This window comes from Scyliorhinus canicula, chromosome 8 (genome assembly GCF_902713615.1).
Source record: "Scyliorhinus canicula chromosome 8, sScyCan1.1, whole genome shotgun sequence".
Lineage (NCBI taxonomy): Eukaryota > Metazoa > Chordata > Chondrichthyes > Carcharhiniformes > Scyliorhinidae > Scyliorhinus > Scyliorhinus canicula.
Genome location: NC_052153.1, coordinates 158965748 through 158979021, shown reverse-complemented (window position 1 = coordinate 158979021; position 13274 = coordinate 158965748). Strand labels below are relative to the sequence as shown.

At 41.2% G+C, this 13274-nt stretch overlaps 1 protein-coding gene across 3 annotated transcripts in view; it reads left to right on the top strand.

Moving 5' to 3' along the window:
• The window catches only part of ap3b1a (adaptor related protein complex 3 subunit beta 1a), a 358394-nt gene that overhangs the window by 133666 nt on the left and 211454 nt on the right, over window positions 1–13274 (top strand). For all 3 annotated transcript variants that reach the window (XR_005461652.1, XM_038805547.1, XM_038805548.1), the window contains exon 8: window positions 8355–8513. Coding sequence is in view for 2 of the 3 variants with exons in the window: in XM_038805547.1 (XP_038661475.1) it covers window positions 8355–8513 (159 nt within the window). In the remaining variant the exon portion in view is untranslated. The remainder of the gene's footprint in view (window positions 1–8354; window positions 8514–13274) is intronic.

The following is a 13274-nucleotide window of genomic DNA, read 5'->3' as shown; positions in this document are numbered from 1 at the left end:
AAAAATCATACAAACTTCAGTAACATTTTTTTGTTTCAGCATAAACATTGTATTATAGATTTGACTTCTTGGCATCAGGGTGTAAATCTACCACTCTATGCTCTAGGTGACAATTAAAGGACTATTAACTAGACAGCAGTCATATCAATTATGGTATATTTTGTGTAATTTTTCTTACATGACAACTTTTATGATGAATATTCTAGCCTAAGTAAAGCCGATTACACAGTGCAGTACTCTGAATTCATAGTGCTGTCACAGAGAAGACCGATTGACTTTATATTTACATATTAATGAGGAGATTTGTTAACGGGGTGCTTGACTAAAAGAAAATAAAAGCATATTTATAGGGTTTGACATTTATAAATGGAGCTGATTTAGGAAAATGGAAATTGAACCTTTTTAAGTTAATAAATTTGGGAGACTGATAAAATGAAGGTTTTCAAATTTTTGTAAATGTTACAGAAATACCATTGTTAAAGAGATGTCCTTACAGTTGACCCTCATCTTAACAGAATGTTTCCTATTTTAAAAATGCATATCGCGTATGCTCACTGAAGGATTAAGAGAAAGTGTGACAAAAATATGTAGGAACTTCGTAGAATGCAGAATTATTTTTGCAGAAGCAAAATTAGCATTGTGAAAATAACATCTAAATATGTATAGTAATGTATGAAGAGTTTTTACTTGTCATTCAGATTAGAAATGTGTTATCTTTGAGATTGGGCAAGAAGAACTTTTCTCGCTGTGTAATATACAGCAACATTTTAACATGAAGGAATTTTCTAACATTCTCTAAGACATAAATTTTGCTTCAGGAATAAAACTTCCTCTTTTTTTAAAGCAGTAATGTTCCCAGAAATTATCTAGCATAATGTTAAAAAAATAGAAGCCAGTGAGGCACACTAGAATTTAGGTGATAAACAGTAACCTTGTGACTTGCGACATGAGCAAGTGTTTGATCTGTTCTCGTCTTGTATTGTGTTTTAGTCCATTTGTTGCACTATTAATTATTCAAGAAAATTTGTTTGAAGGTGGATCCGTTTGAAGTGTTTACTTTCAGAACCCATTGATTAAGGTGTCATAAAAATTAGGTATATGGATTTGCTGAATCCGGGGATGCGAGAGGGATGTATGAAGCATTCAAGAAGGCCACAGGTCCAGCAGAAACCAAATCAGCCCCTTTGAAGATAAAGATGGGAAAAGATCTTCTCTAAATCTCGCAAGCAGATGAAGAGGCAGGTCAAGCACTACCTTGAACGCTACACATCAGAACGCTAGACAATAGAACACAACACAACAAAACATGTTATCACTGAAGAAACTCTCAGCGTCATTCCAGACTTTCCTGTCATGGAACAACTGGACAGAGAGCCCACCATATTAGGACTTAACAAGGTCATCAACTGTCTTGCCAATGGTAAAGCCCCAGGAAATTATGATGTTCCACCAGAAATTATAAACAGTTGAAGCCAAATCCCAGAGGCTGACTTGCCTTCCTAATCATAATCTTTTTCTGAAAAAACTACTGATCGCAGAAGCATAGAATTCCAGAAATTCTTTTGGATTTTAAAAATTGTAAGATTTATTAACAAGAAGAAAGGAAAACTTAAGCACACAAGGTTAAAGTTACCAGTTAAAATAGTTCACCAAAACGGGAAAGGCAGGCAGTGAAGAGGAAATAAAGATTTTACTGAAGGATATAGATAGGTTAGGAAATTGGGCCAAAATTTGGCAGATAGGGCTTAGAACATAGAACGATACAGCGCAGTACAGGCCCTTCGGCCCTCGATGTTGCACCGACATGGAAAAAATCTAAAGGCCATCTAACCTACACTATGCCCTTATCATCCATATGCTTATCCAATAAATTTTTAAATGCCCTCAATGTTGGCGTGTTCACTACTGTTGCAGGTAGGGCATTCCACGGCCTCACCACTCTTTGCGTAAAAAACCCACCTCTGACCTCTGTCCTATATCTATTACCCCTCAATTTAAGGCTATGTCCCCTCGTGCTAGCCACCTCCATCCGCGGGAGAAGGCTCTCGCTGTCCACCCTATCTAACCCTCTGATCATTTTGTATGCCTCTATTAAGTCACCTCTTAACCTTCTTCTCTCTAACGAAAACAACCTCAAGTCCATCAGCCTTTCCTCATAAGATTTTCCTTCCATACCAGGCAACATCCTGGTAAATCTCCTCTGCACCCGTTCCAAAGCTTCCACGTCCTTCCTATAATGAGGCGACCAGAACTGTACGCAATACTCCAAATGCGGCCGTACCAGAGTTTTGTACAACTGCAACATGACCTCATGGCTCCGGAACTCAATCCCTCTACCAATAAAGGCCAACACACCATAGGCCTTCTTCACAACCCTATCAACCTGGGTGGCAACTTTCAGGGATCTATGTACATGGACACCGAGATCCCTCTGCTCATCCACACTACCAAGAATTTTACCATTAGCCAAATATTCCGCTTTTCTGTTATTCTTTCCAAAGTGAATCACCTCACACTTCTCCACATTAAACTCCATTTGCCACCTCTCAGCCCAGCTCTGCAGCTTATCTATGTCCCTCTGTAACCTGCAACATCCTTCCGCACTGTCTACAACTCCACCGACTTTAGTGTCGTCTGCAAATTTACTCACCCGTCCTTCTGCGCCCTCCTCTAGGTCATTTATAAAAATGACAAACAGCAACGGCCCTAGAACAGATCCTTGTGGTACGCCACTCGTAACTGAACTCCATTCTGAACATTTCCCATCAACTACCACTCTCTGTCTTCTTTCAACTAGCCAATTTCTGATCCACATCTCTAAATCACCCTCAATCCCCAGCCTCCGTATTTTCTGCAATAGCCGACCGTGGGGAACCTTATCAAACGCTTTACTGAAATCCATATACACCACATCAACTGCTCTACCCTCGTCTACCTGTTCAGTCACTTTCTCAAAGAACTCGATAAGGTTTGTGAGGCATGACCTACCCTTCACAAAACCATGCTGACTGTCCCTAATCATATTATTCCTATCTAGATGATTATAAATCGTATCTTTTATAATCCTCTCCAAGACTTTACCCACCACAGACGTTAGGCTCACCGGCCTATAGTTACCGGGGTTATCTCTACTCCCCTTCTTGAATGTGGATAAGTGTGAGGTTATCCATAAAAAATAGAAATGCAAATTATTATCTAAATGGAAAGCAGATCAAAATGCATCTGGGCAGAGGGATCTTGGTATTTTTGTTCATGAATCGAAGAAAGTTGGTATGCAAGTACAGCATGTAATTAGAAAGGCAAATGGAATGTTCGAGTCTATTCAAAAAGGATTGGAGTATAAAAGTAGAGAGATATAATTGTATGGGGCGTTGGTAAAACCACATCTGGAGTATTGTGTCCAATTGTGGTCTCCTTATTTGAGGAAGGATGTGGTGGCATTGGAGGCAGTTTAGACAAGGTTCGCCAGATTGATTACAGGGATGAAAGGGTTGACATATGAGGATAGATTAAACAGTTTGGGCTTATACTCACTGGAGTTTAGAAGGATGAGAGGGGATCTGATTGAGGTATATAAAATACTAAAAGGGATTGATGAAGTAAACGTAGACCAAAAATTCCCCCTTGTAGGTCAATCTAGAATGAGAGGTCACAGATATAGGTTGAGAGGCGGTAGATTTAGAACTGAGGTGAGGAAACATTACTTCTCGCAGATGGTGATGAATTCGTGGAACTCGCTGCCTCATAATGGGGCGGTGTCTGAGCCAATAAATAGTTTCAAGAAGGAGATGGATATATTTTTGATAAAAACGGATTAAAGGGATATGGGGAACAGATGGGGAGGTGGATTTGAGACCAGCAAGAGATCAGCCATGATCTGATGGATGGCAGAGCAGGCTCAAGGGGCTGAATTGCCTACTTCTGCTCCTAATTCCTATGTTCTTATACCCCAAAAAAACTCTTGGACAGAACATACAAGTAAACACCTTTTTGGCAACAATTCCTCATTGATTTTCAACACTCAAAAGCGAGTAATATTACCCAAGGCAAAACTGCTGTAACTTAAGTGAAGGTACGCCACACGACTTCTTACTCTCTTCCACTCTTCTGGAAATCCAAGACAATTCGGAAACAAAGACTGCTTTTTAAAACAAAGACTTGCCTGGTTTCTGGATGGTTTCTTTAGATTCCGTATCTTCTCTCGGCACAAAACTGGCTCAGGACATCTCACCATGCAGCCAAATGGATAGGTTTTTCGAGATTGAAATGAGTTGGACATAATGGCCTTGCTCAGTTGTATTTACTTTGTGATTTTGTGAAGAACAAGAAATTAATTAAACACATGTTAATTTTGAACCTGCTATATGGGCTATTTATTAATTGAAGGGTAAGATTTTAGGGCACGATGTTTCACTGATGAACTCTAAATCATTAAGTGTTCGTATTTGAAGTAAAATATCTCTATCTTGGAGCAGATTCTGGCTGTGAATTAAATTTTGCTTCAGGGTAGCCTAATACCCTGATGCAAAGTATCCAATTCGTACTAGTAATCAATGCCATCACACAGATGGATAATTCAATAGCTCCCATTGCTTAAAAGTACTCCAGGGAAACCCTTTGGAAAAACCCTGTGCGATCATGTTGTTTGTCATTGATCCAAACTAAATCCAATCATGCATGGTTAATGCTATAAATGGGATTTTATATAGGAAGTACATTGAGTTTGTATTCCACAGTTGCAGCTACCTTCACGCTGCAAGCCAAGAATTGTAATTCTTATCAGATGATGATCCTGTCACAAAAGCTGCAAATGTGTATCAATACAGAATACAATAATGCTTTACTTCAAATCCTAAAGGTAGAATTTGAAATGTGACCCCTTCACATTCCATCATAGCATGCGACTGGACATTTTTGCAATGTAGACACTCCTTGGAGAGCAGTCAGGTTGCAACTTGGTGAAAGCATGGTAGTTGTCAGCTTTATTTCTCCGACATCACTTTGACCTTTTTCTTCACATCGTATAATATCTGTTTCTGGTGGATTCACTTGATATTTAGAGTACACAAAGGGCTGCAGAAAGATGTCACTTGTCTTTGTGTTATCGATGGTGTTGTGCAACGACTGATATTTTTGAAAATGATCTCACAGGATGTGGACATTGCTGGCTAGGCCAGCATTTATTGCCCACCCCTAGTTGTCCTGAAGTAGGTGGTGAGCTGGATGACACGGTGTTGCCGTGTTTAGTACTGAAACCTCGCATTGCTGAGGACCAGGGTTCGATGCCGGCCACTGTCTCTGTCCGAGTGGAGTTTTAAGATTTTGTTTTTTTATAAATTTAGTGTACCCAATTAATTTTTTTCCAATTAAGGGGCAATTTAGTGTGTTCAATCCACATACCTTGCACATCTTTGGGTTGTGGGGGCGAAACCCACGCAAACACTGGAGAATGTGCAAACTCCACACGGACAGTGACCTGGGATTGAACCTGGGAGCCGCACTTGGAATATTGCGCAAAACGCTGCTCCATCTCCAGCAACGTGATTTCTCCTTTTTAGTTTTTAAGTTCCACCCATAAGGCTTCAGTTGAAGAGCCTTCTAAGATGTTGTCCCTCCTTATTGCTATTATTGATTCCCTGATCAAAATTGCAACACCCCCTTTTACCTCCTTCCCTATCTTGCCTGAAGATCCTATATCCTGGAATACTGTGCCAATACTGAGCCAATTATGTTAACAGCACATGTCTCAGTGACAGCAATGACATCATATCCTCATGTTTTAATCTGTGCCCACAATTCACCTGCCTTGTTTTTCAGACTCCTTATATTAAATTAAATACCATCCAATCTTGCCAAACTCCCTTGTGACTTAACTGGTCGAGACATTCTATGCCTTCCTGACTCACTTGATGTCTCTTCTAATTTTGGCTGTGCATCTATCCCTGCTGAACCGTCTTTCAGGGTCCCATGCCCCTGCCAAGTTAGTTTATACCGCCCCCAACAGCACGAGCAAACCTCCCTGCAAGGGCACTGGTCCCATTACGGTTCAGGTCCCACGGTCCCCAAAAATGATCACAATCTCCCAGAAATCTAAATCCCTCCCTCCAGTGCCATCTCTCCACCCACTCATTCATCTGGACTAACTTCCTATTTCTATACTAAATAGCATATGACATCATAAGTAATCCAGAGATTATTACCTTCTGAGTCCTGTTTTTTAATCTATTTCTTAGCTCCCTAAATTCTGCTTGCAGGACCTCCTCCTTTTTTCTGCCTATATTGTTGGTAGCAATGTGTACCACAATATTGGTCTGTTTGCCTTGAAACCGTTCAGTGACATCCCTGACCCTGGCACCAGGGATACAACATGCCATCGAGGGTTCTCTTTTACAGCCACAGTTTCGCCTGTCAATTAAATCCCCCACCACTATAGCACTGCTGTTCTTTCTCCTCCCCTGTTGTGCAGCAGACCCACCCATGGTGCCATGAGGTTGGTTGTCACTGCTTTCTCCTATGCAGTCATCTCCCCCAACATATCCTAAAAGGTATATCTGTTAGAAAGGGGGATGGCCACAGGGAAGTCCTGCACGACCTGCCTTCCCCTACTCTGGTGGTCACCCATGCCCTTCCTGCCTGTTTAGTCCTCAGCTGCAGTGTCACCACCTCACTGAGCATGCTATCGATTGCTCAGCATTGTGGATGTTCTAGCTCTGAAATGGTTAGCCAGTAGCTGCAGTTGGAGACACTTTCTGCACACAGGGTCACCAGAGACAACTGGAGCTTCCATGATTTGCCACATAGTACAGGAGGAGCATATCAGGGGTACGGGCTGTCCTGCCATGACCACCTTTAAGCCCCTTATTTACTCCCCTTTAACGAAAGATTAAGCTATATAAAAACAGTTTACTTACCTCCCTATGCTAACTTTACTTCCCTTACCGTACTTTGCTTGCTTATATTACTTTATTATAATGACCCTGACTTACACTTATTTGTGCTGTTATGTTAACATTTCTGCTTGACACTAGTGCCCAGCTGTGTAAACAAAAAGGTTGTAGAGTTGCAAAATTAATATGTAGACGTGTTATGCTGAAGGTTAAATTATGATGAGGATGAATTGAAGAAAGCTTGCATCCCCCTGCCCCCGCCTTCACTGAAGATATGTTTTTTAAAAATTTGGTTAACAGCAAAGCTCAAGAATTTCAGCTGTTAGTAAGTTAATATTTCCACAATTCACATCTTGCCTCTAATTGAAGGTTATTTACTGTTATGTGCAGCTATAAAGTGCAGCTTCTTGTTGAGTGGCTTTTCTCAGTGGAGTTGATGGCTTGCTGTCATCTCTGTGGACAGCTAATGCACTTAACAGCACTGTCAGTGCCTGTTGTTGTGAAAATAGGGTAATTTTAGGTTGTGTGCTGTATGGAGCTCTTGATGGGACTGATTTAGGTTTGCTTTTTCTTCACTTAGTGGCAGTCAATTTATTTATTGTGCTTTTGACAGAAAAGGCAATTGGCTTTGTGACTTGAGTGCTTTTTAAAACAAACACATCCTTTTACGATGCTTCAGATGAGTGTTTTTTTAAGTATTTACCTGGACATCTTACTTAGGATTGTCCACTGTATGTTTGAAGGACTAATTTAGTTATCAGTTGAAACTAGTCTCTTATGCTGACAATACAGGTAAAAGCCACCCTACACTTTCAGAATTGAGAAAATAATTAGCTCTTAAGAATATGAATCCTCAATGGAGCCAAAAATAATCAGGTGCTCTGAATTTCATGTTTAATTTTGAAATAGCAACTTTTGTATGATGGAAAGTTTCAAATTTGCCACAAACACAGAGAAAATAAATCTAAATATGAAGCGGATTATGATGAGCACAACCTGAAACTTTTAATTGTACAGATGACGCACGACTAGGGGTGGACTGTAACCTCTTTATATAACATTTGTACATTAAAACATCAAATTATATATAAAATTTTCACACCATTGCTGATAGTACCTGTATTGGACATGGAAACAATGCCATAGAAGTTAACAGTGCAAAATGAGTCTGTGCAGCCATTGAGTCTGCCAACTTTTTGTTAGAGCAAACCATGAGTCTATCTGACGGGCATTATAAATACCATGTACAGAGAGTAAAAGTTGCTGTTATAATTTCCAGTTGCTAAAACACAAGCTCAGTAAGTTCTGCAGCAGGGAATACAGTGCTGTATTGTAAACTTAGTTCTATTTTTTCTTGGTTATTCCAGTTGCAGTTTTTGAATAGATAATATTAGAGATATTGAAGGGCCCATAAAGCTTCTTGCAATAGATAATTTTTGTTACAATTAATTATTTATTTCCTTTCAGGAGGAGTTGCTGGATGGAAACAATGAGAAAACATTCTATGATTCTGATGAAGACCAGAACAAAAATGGTGTTGCTGCTAAACAGCCATATGTAATGGACCCAGATCATCGGCTGCTCCTCCGGAATACCAAGCCTTTACTGCAGAGCAGGAATGCTGCTGTATGCATCGTAATTTTGTACACCTGAATTATTATAATCAGTAAATCAATGTTACTTTTGATGTACACCTCTGGGAAGGGAGGAAAAATGAAGCAATTATGTGTTGTCTTTCCAGCCAGATTGCTTCCGGATGATATCTAGTGGCTTTATGTCACTAATGCCTCACAAACCTCATTGAATTCTTTGAGGATGTGACGAGACACATTGATGAAGGTTGGTCAGTGGATGTGGTGTACATGAATTTCAGTAAGGCATTTGATAAGATTCCCATGGAAGGATCATGCAGAAAGTAAGGGGGCATGGGATACAGGGAATCTTGGCTGTCTGGTACATAATTAGCTAGCCGAAAGAAGGCAGCGAGTGATAATGGATGGAAAGTATACCGCCTGGAGGTCAGTGACCAGTGGTGCCCCGCAGGGATCTGTTCTGGGACCTCTGCTCTTTGTTTTTATAAATGACTTGGATGAGGAAGTGGAAGGATGGGTTAGTAAGTTTGCCGATGATACGAAAGTTGATGGAGTTGTAGATAGTGTCGACGGCTGTTGCAGGTTACAACAGGACATTGACAGGATGCAGAGATGGGCTGAGAAGTGGCTGATGGAGTTCAACCTAGATAAATGTGAAGTGATTAATTTTGAAAAGTCGAATTTGATTGTTGAATACAGGATTAAAGGGAGGATTCTTGGAAGTGTGGTGGAACGGAGGGATCTTGGAGTCCACATCCATAGATCCTTCAAAGTTGCCACCCAGGTTTATAGGATTGTTGAAAAGGTGTATGGTGTGTTGGCTTTCATTAACAGGGGGATTGAGTTTAAGAACCATGAGGTTTTGCTGCAGCTTTGTAAAATCCTGGCCAGACCAGAATTGAAATATTGTATCCAGTTCTGGTTGCCTCGTTATAGGAAGGATGTGGATGCTTTGGAGAGGATACAGGAGATTTACCAGGATGCTTCCTGGACTGGAGGGCATGTCTTGTGAAGAAAGGGTTGAGGGAGCGAAGGCTTTTCTCACTGGACCGAAGAAGGAAGAGAGGTGACTTGATCGAGGTGTGAAAGGTGATGAGAGGCATGGATAGAGTGGATAGCCAGAGACTTTTCCCAGAGCAATAATGACTGTCACGAGGGGGAATAGTTTTAAGGTGATTGGAGGAAGGTATTGGGAGATGTCAGAGGTAGGTTCTTTACACAGAGTGGTGGGTGCGTGGAATGCACTGCCAGCAAAGGTGTTGGAGGCATAGTCATTAGGGATATTTAAGTGACTCTTGGACAGGCACATGGGCAGCAGTAAATTAAAAGGGTGTAGGTTGGGTTGATCTTGGATTAGGATAAATGGTTGGCACAACATCGTGGACCGAATGGCCTGTACTGTGCTGTGCTGTTCTTTGTTCTAATGCTTCATTCGATAGACTAGCAGCGAAAGTGGGGCAAGTGTGATTCTGCTGACTGGCATTGCCATGCATACACAAACCCATATTTGGTAACCTTACTATGAATCTTCAACTACAATTGGCTACAGGTGATGACACAGTCAGTCCTTGACCATCATCGGAACAAAGCTGATGCGAGGCCTGACTTCTAAAAATATGGTAATTTAACTAGCATCTGTTGCCCACTGGTTGCAATTTGTGCTTCACCGCTTGCCCAAAAGGTGTCACATATACATCCATATTGCCAGAATGGTGTAGTTGTATTGCAGGACATGCACACTGGAAGTGTTTGGAAGACTGATCTCTTGTAATAATGCAACATCTGGCATAAGAATTGCTGCTTGGTGAATGTTACTGGTTTGCCTTTGACCTGCTGGATATACACCACCCTCTAATAAAGCACTGTAAGCACTATATTTTACTGAAGGAAAAATAATGATAAAACTGTGCTTGCACTTCTGACCATCGCAAAAAGCTGAATGGCCAAATTATAAGGAAGTTGGTATTAGGCACACTGCGCACACCTCGCTCGAGGAGGCTGTGCAGTGCTGATGGGTTCCTCCAGTGAAATGTTTACTAGTAACAGTTATTAGAAAGTAAGGCTAAGTTGCAAAACACTGGACAAAAAATCGGAAAACTTTTCAGGTTCCAAAAAAAAATCCCATTCACGGAAACTGTTATTTCCTTTTGTTTCGATTCAAGCCAATGTGGTTATTATCACTGCTTGTTGGATTTCCTGAGTGGAATAAAGATTCCATTCTATTTTATGAAACTTATTTCATTTTCCAACAAACAAAATTGGACATTGTTAAATGCACTAAGATGAAGAAGATCGTAGTGCACTTTTTAGAGAAGAGGGAATAGTTTTTGCACTACCTGTGACGCTGCTCTCCCTACCACCATACAAAACGGATTAACTTATTAGCATATTGAACTTATTTAACACTCTTAACAGTGTGCCTCAGAGATCCTAAAGGTGGTGACTTGAAGAGGCAGGTCTGTAATCAAAGTTAATGCTGGTATTAAAGGGATAGAGGAGTTTAGGGGTGACATTCCAGAGCGTGAGGTGACAGAAGCTCAAAATTAGGGAGTCAATGGATAGTGAAGTGCAGCCATAATGGGCTAAATGGCCTCCTTCTGTGCCATAACAATTCTGCGATTCCATAACAATTCTTGTGAAGCCTGGAGAATGTCATGGGGGTTGAGATGATGGAGAAATTTGAATATGGTGAGAATTATGGGGAAGTGTGAGCCTTCGTAGGTCAAGATGGTTGAGTGGGGCAGAGCATGGGAGGGTACAGCAATAAGGTTTTAGTAAGCAGAAATTTAATGGAGAATGGGAGGGTGGTCGTGATAATTTAATACCAGACTCTAAAGGTGTGAAATGGGTGGACAAGGATTTTAACAGGAAACTAACTGAAGGAGAGGCTTGGTTAGAAGCAACAAACTGATATTTGTCACTAATTTCAAAAACTACTTATCCTCTTGCTCATTCAGCCCATTTTCATCCTACCAACGCTGCTGAGACTGCCCTGATCATTGACTATCATCTGCTTTGTCTTGAACTGTGGTGTATTATCCCTTCTTTAACCCCCTATGAAATTTGCCATCACTGACTGCTCCATTCTTTCACAGCATCCCATACATGGCCAAATACTGGAGCGTTATCTTCACTTGTTTCATCAAGTCCAAGTGCATTCATAGCCATCTTATTTCTGTAAAGTTTTATCCTCTCACCAATGCATGGCCAGCTCACAAGTACAGCAAAGCTTCACCTTTGACTTCTCTAATTTGTCTATGTGCTGCCCCTCAGTGCTATCAGTAGATATTCGGTTCAATTTCCATTGGTATGGTAATTGCTTTGTGCATTTACCCCAGCTTAATTACCATCGCTTTATTGTCTGATTGTCTGACAAAATTGTCTCCAATTTAATATTGGCAAAAAAGGAGACAACTTATTTGGCAATGTAGCCATCTAAGATGGACACTGGGCTACAAAATGGAGAACTGCTAAGGCTGCAGGAAAAAACAGTCTTAGTGAGGACAAGCAGCTTGCAGAAGACTGTTTTGCATTCTGCACGTACAGAAACCAGTTTCTGGCCAGGTGCAGAGTTTCAGCCAAAGGTGCAAATGGGAAACAGATCTGCATAGTAATGAGGTGATCCAGATCCAGACCCCGGACAATAGCAACATTTAAGTATCAATGGATACTTTTCCATAGACGCCCAGACAGAATGGCGCCAAAGCAACCAACACAAAGAGGCGTAGGGACCACCCCACCCATCGAGGAACAACCCTCAGATTGGGGAGTTTGAAAGATATCGATTGGGAAAGACCCAATTGATACCTAGCAGGTGAAAGAACCCGCCCCAAGGGGCACGGACTTCTAGGACCTATAAGAATAGGTCCCGCACATGGTTCGGTCTGTTTTTGCTCCGGCCCAGATCTGCTGTTGCTTCCAGACTCCGGCCCAGACCTGTTGCCAGTTTCATCACCGGTCGTTGAGCATCAGCCATTGAACTGTAAGTGCCAACACAACGATCGCTACGTGATCCAGACCTTGCTAGATCTTGACAACTTTGCCAATCAGAAAGTTACAGACCAAGAACGGGACGAAGGCCTTGCTCCCTGACCTTGCCTGTTCCTGTCTAGATAAGTATTTAGTTGTTTAGTATTAGAAGTAAGTTAGTCTCTTTAGCGTATGCATGTGTATTTATTATATTTGTTATAATAAACACCAATCGTTTGGACTTACTAATTGGTGTACGGATTTATTACTTTGAACCTGACCTTGATATACTTGTGACGGTGTCTCAATACGGCACCTGGCGACTCCGAGCATAATGACACATACAGAGCCATAGTAGTGTTAAGCACACGGCCTTTAAACGGAGGCGTGTTAATCACACTCCAGTAAAACGAGCAACAGCTTCTTATCAAAAACTCGGAAAGAGTCTCCAGTCTTCACAAGAATTGTTATGGAATTGCAGAATTGTTACAGCACAGAAGGAGGCCATTTAGCCCATCATTTCTGCACTGCTCTGCTGCTTTTCAGATTAAATGGATGGTGCAGAGTGTTGGTGTGCAAACTAATTTTGAGCTAAAGCTTCTAATCTCTTCATAGATTTTTGATAGATTGAATTAGAGAGAGGCCATTTGTCCCTTCAAGTCTGTACCAGCCCTCTGAAAGAGTACTCTGTCTAGGCCCAATCCCCCATCCTCTATCCCCACCTTGGGGCAATTTATCATGGCCAATCCACCTAACCTACACATCTTTCGACTGTGGGAGAAAACCAGAGCACCCGGAGGAAACCCACGCAGACACTGAAAGAACA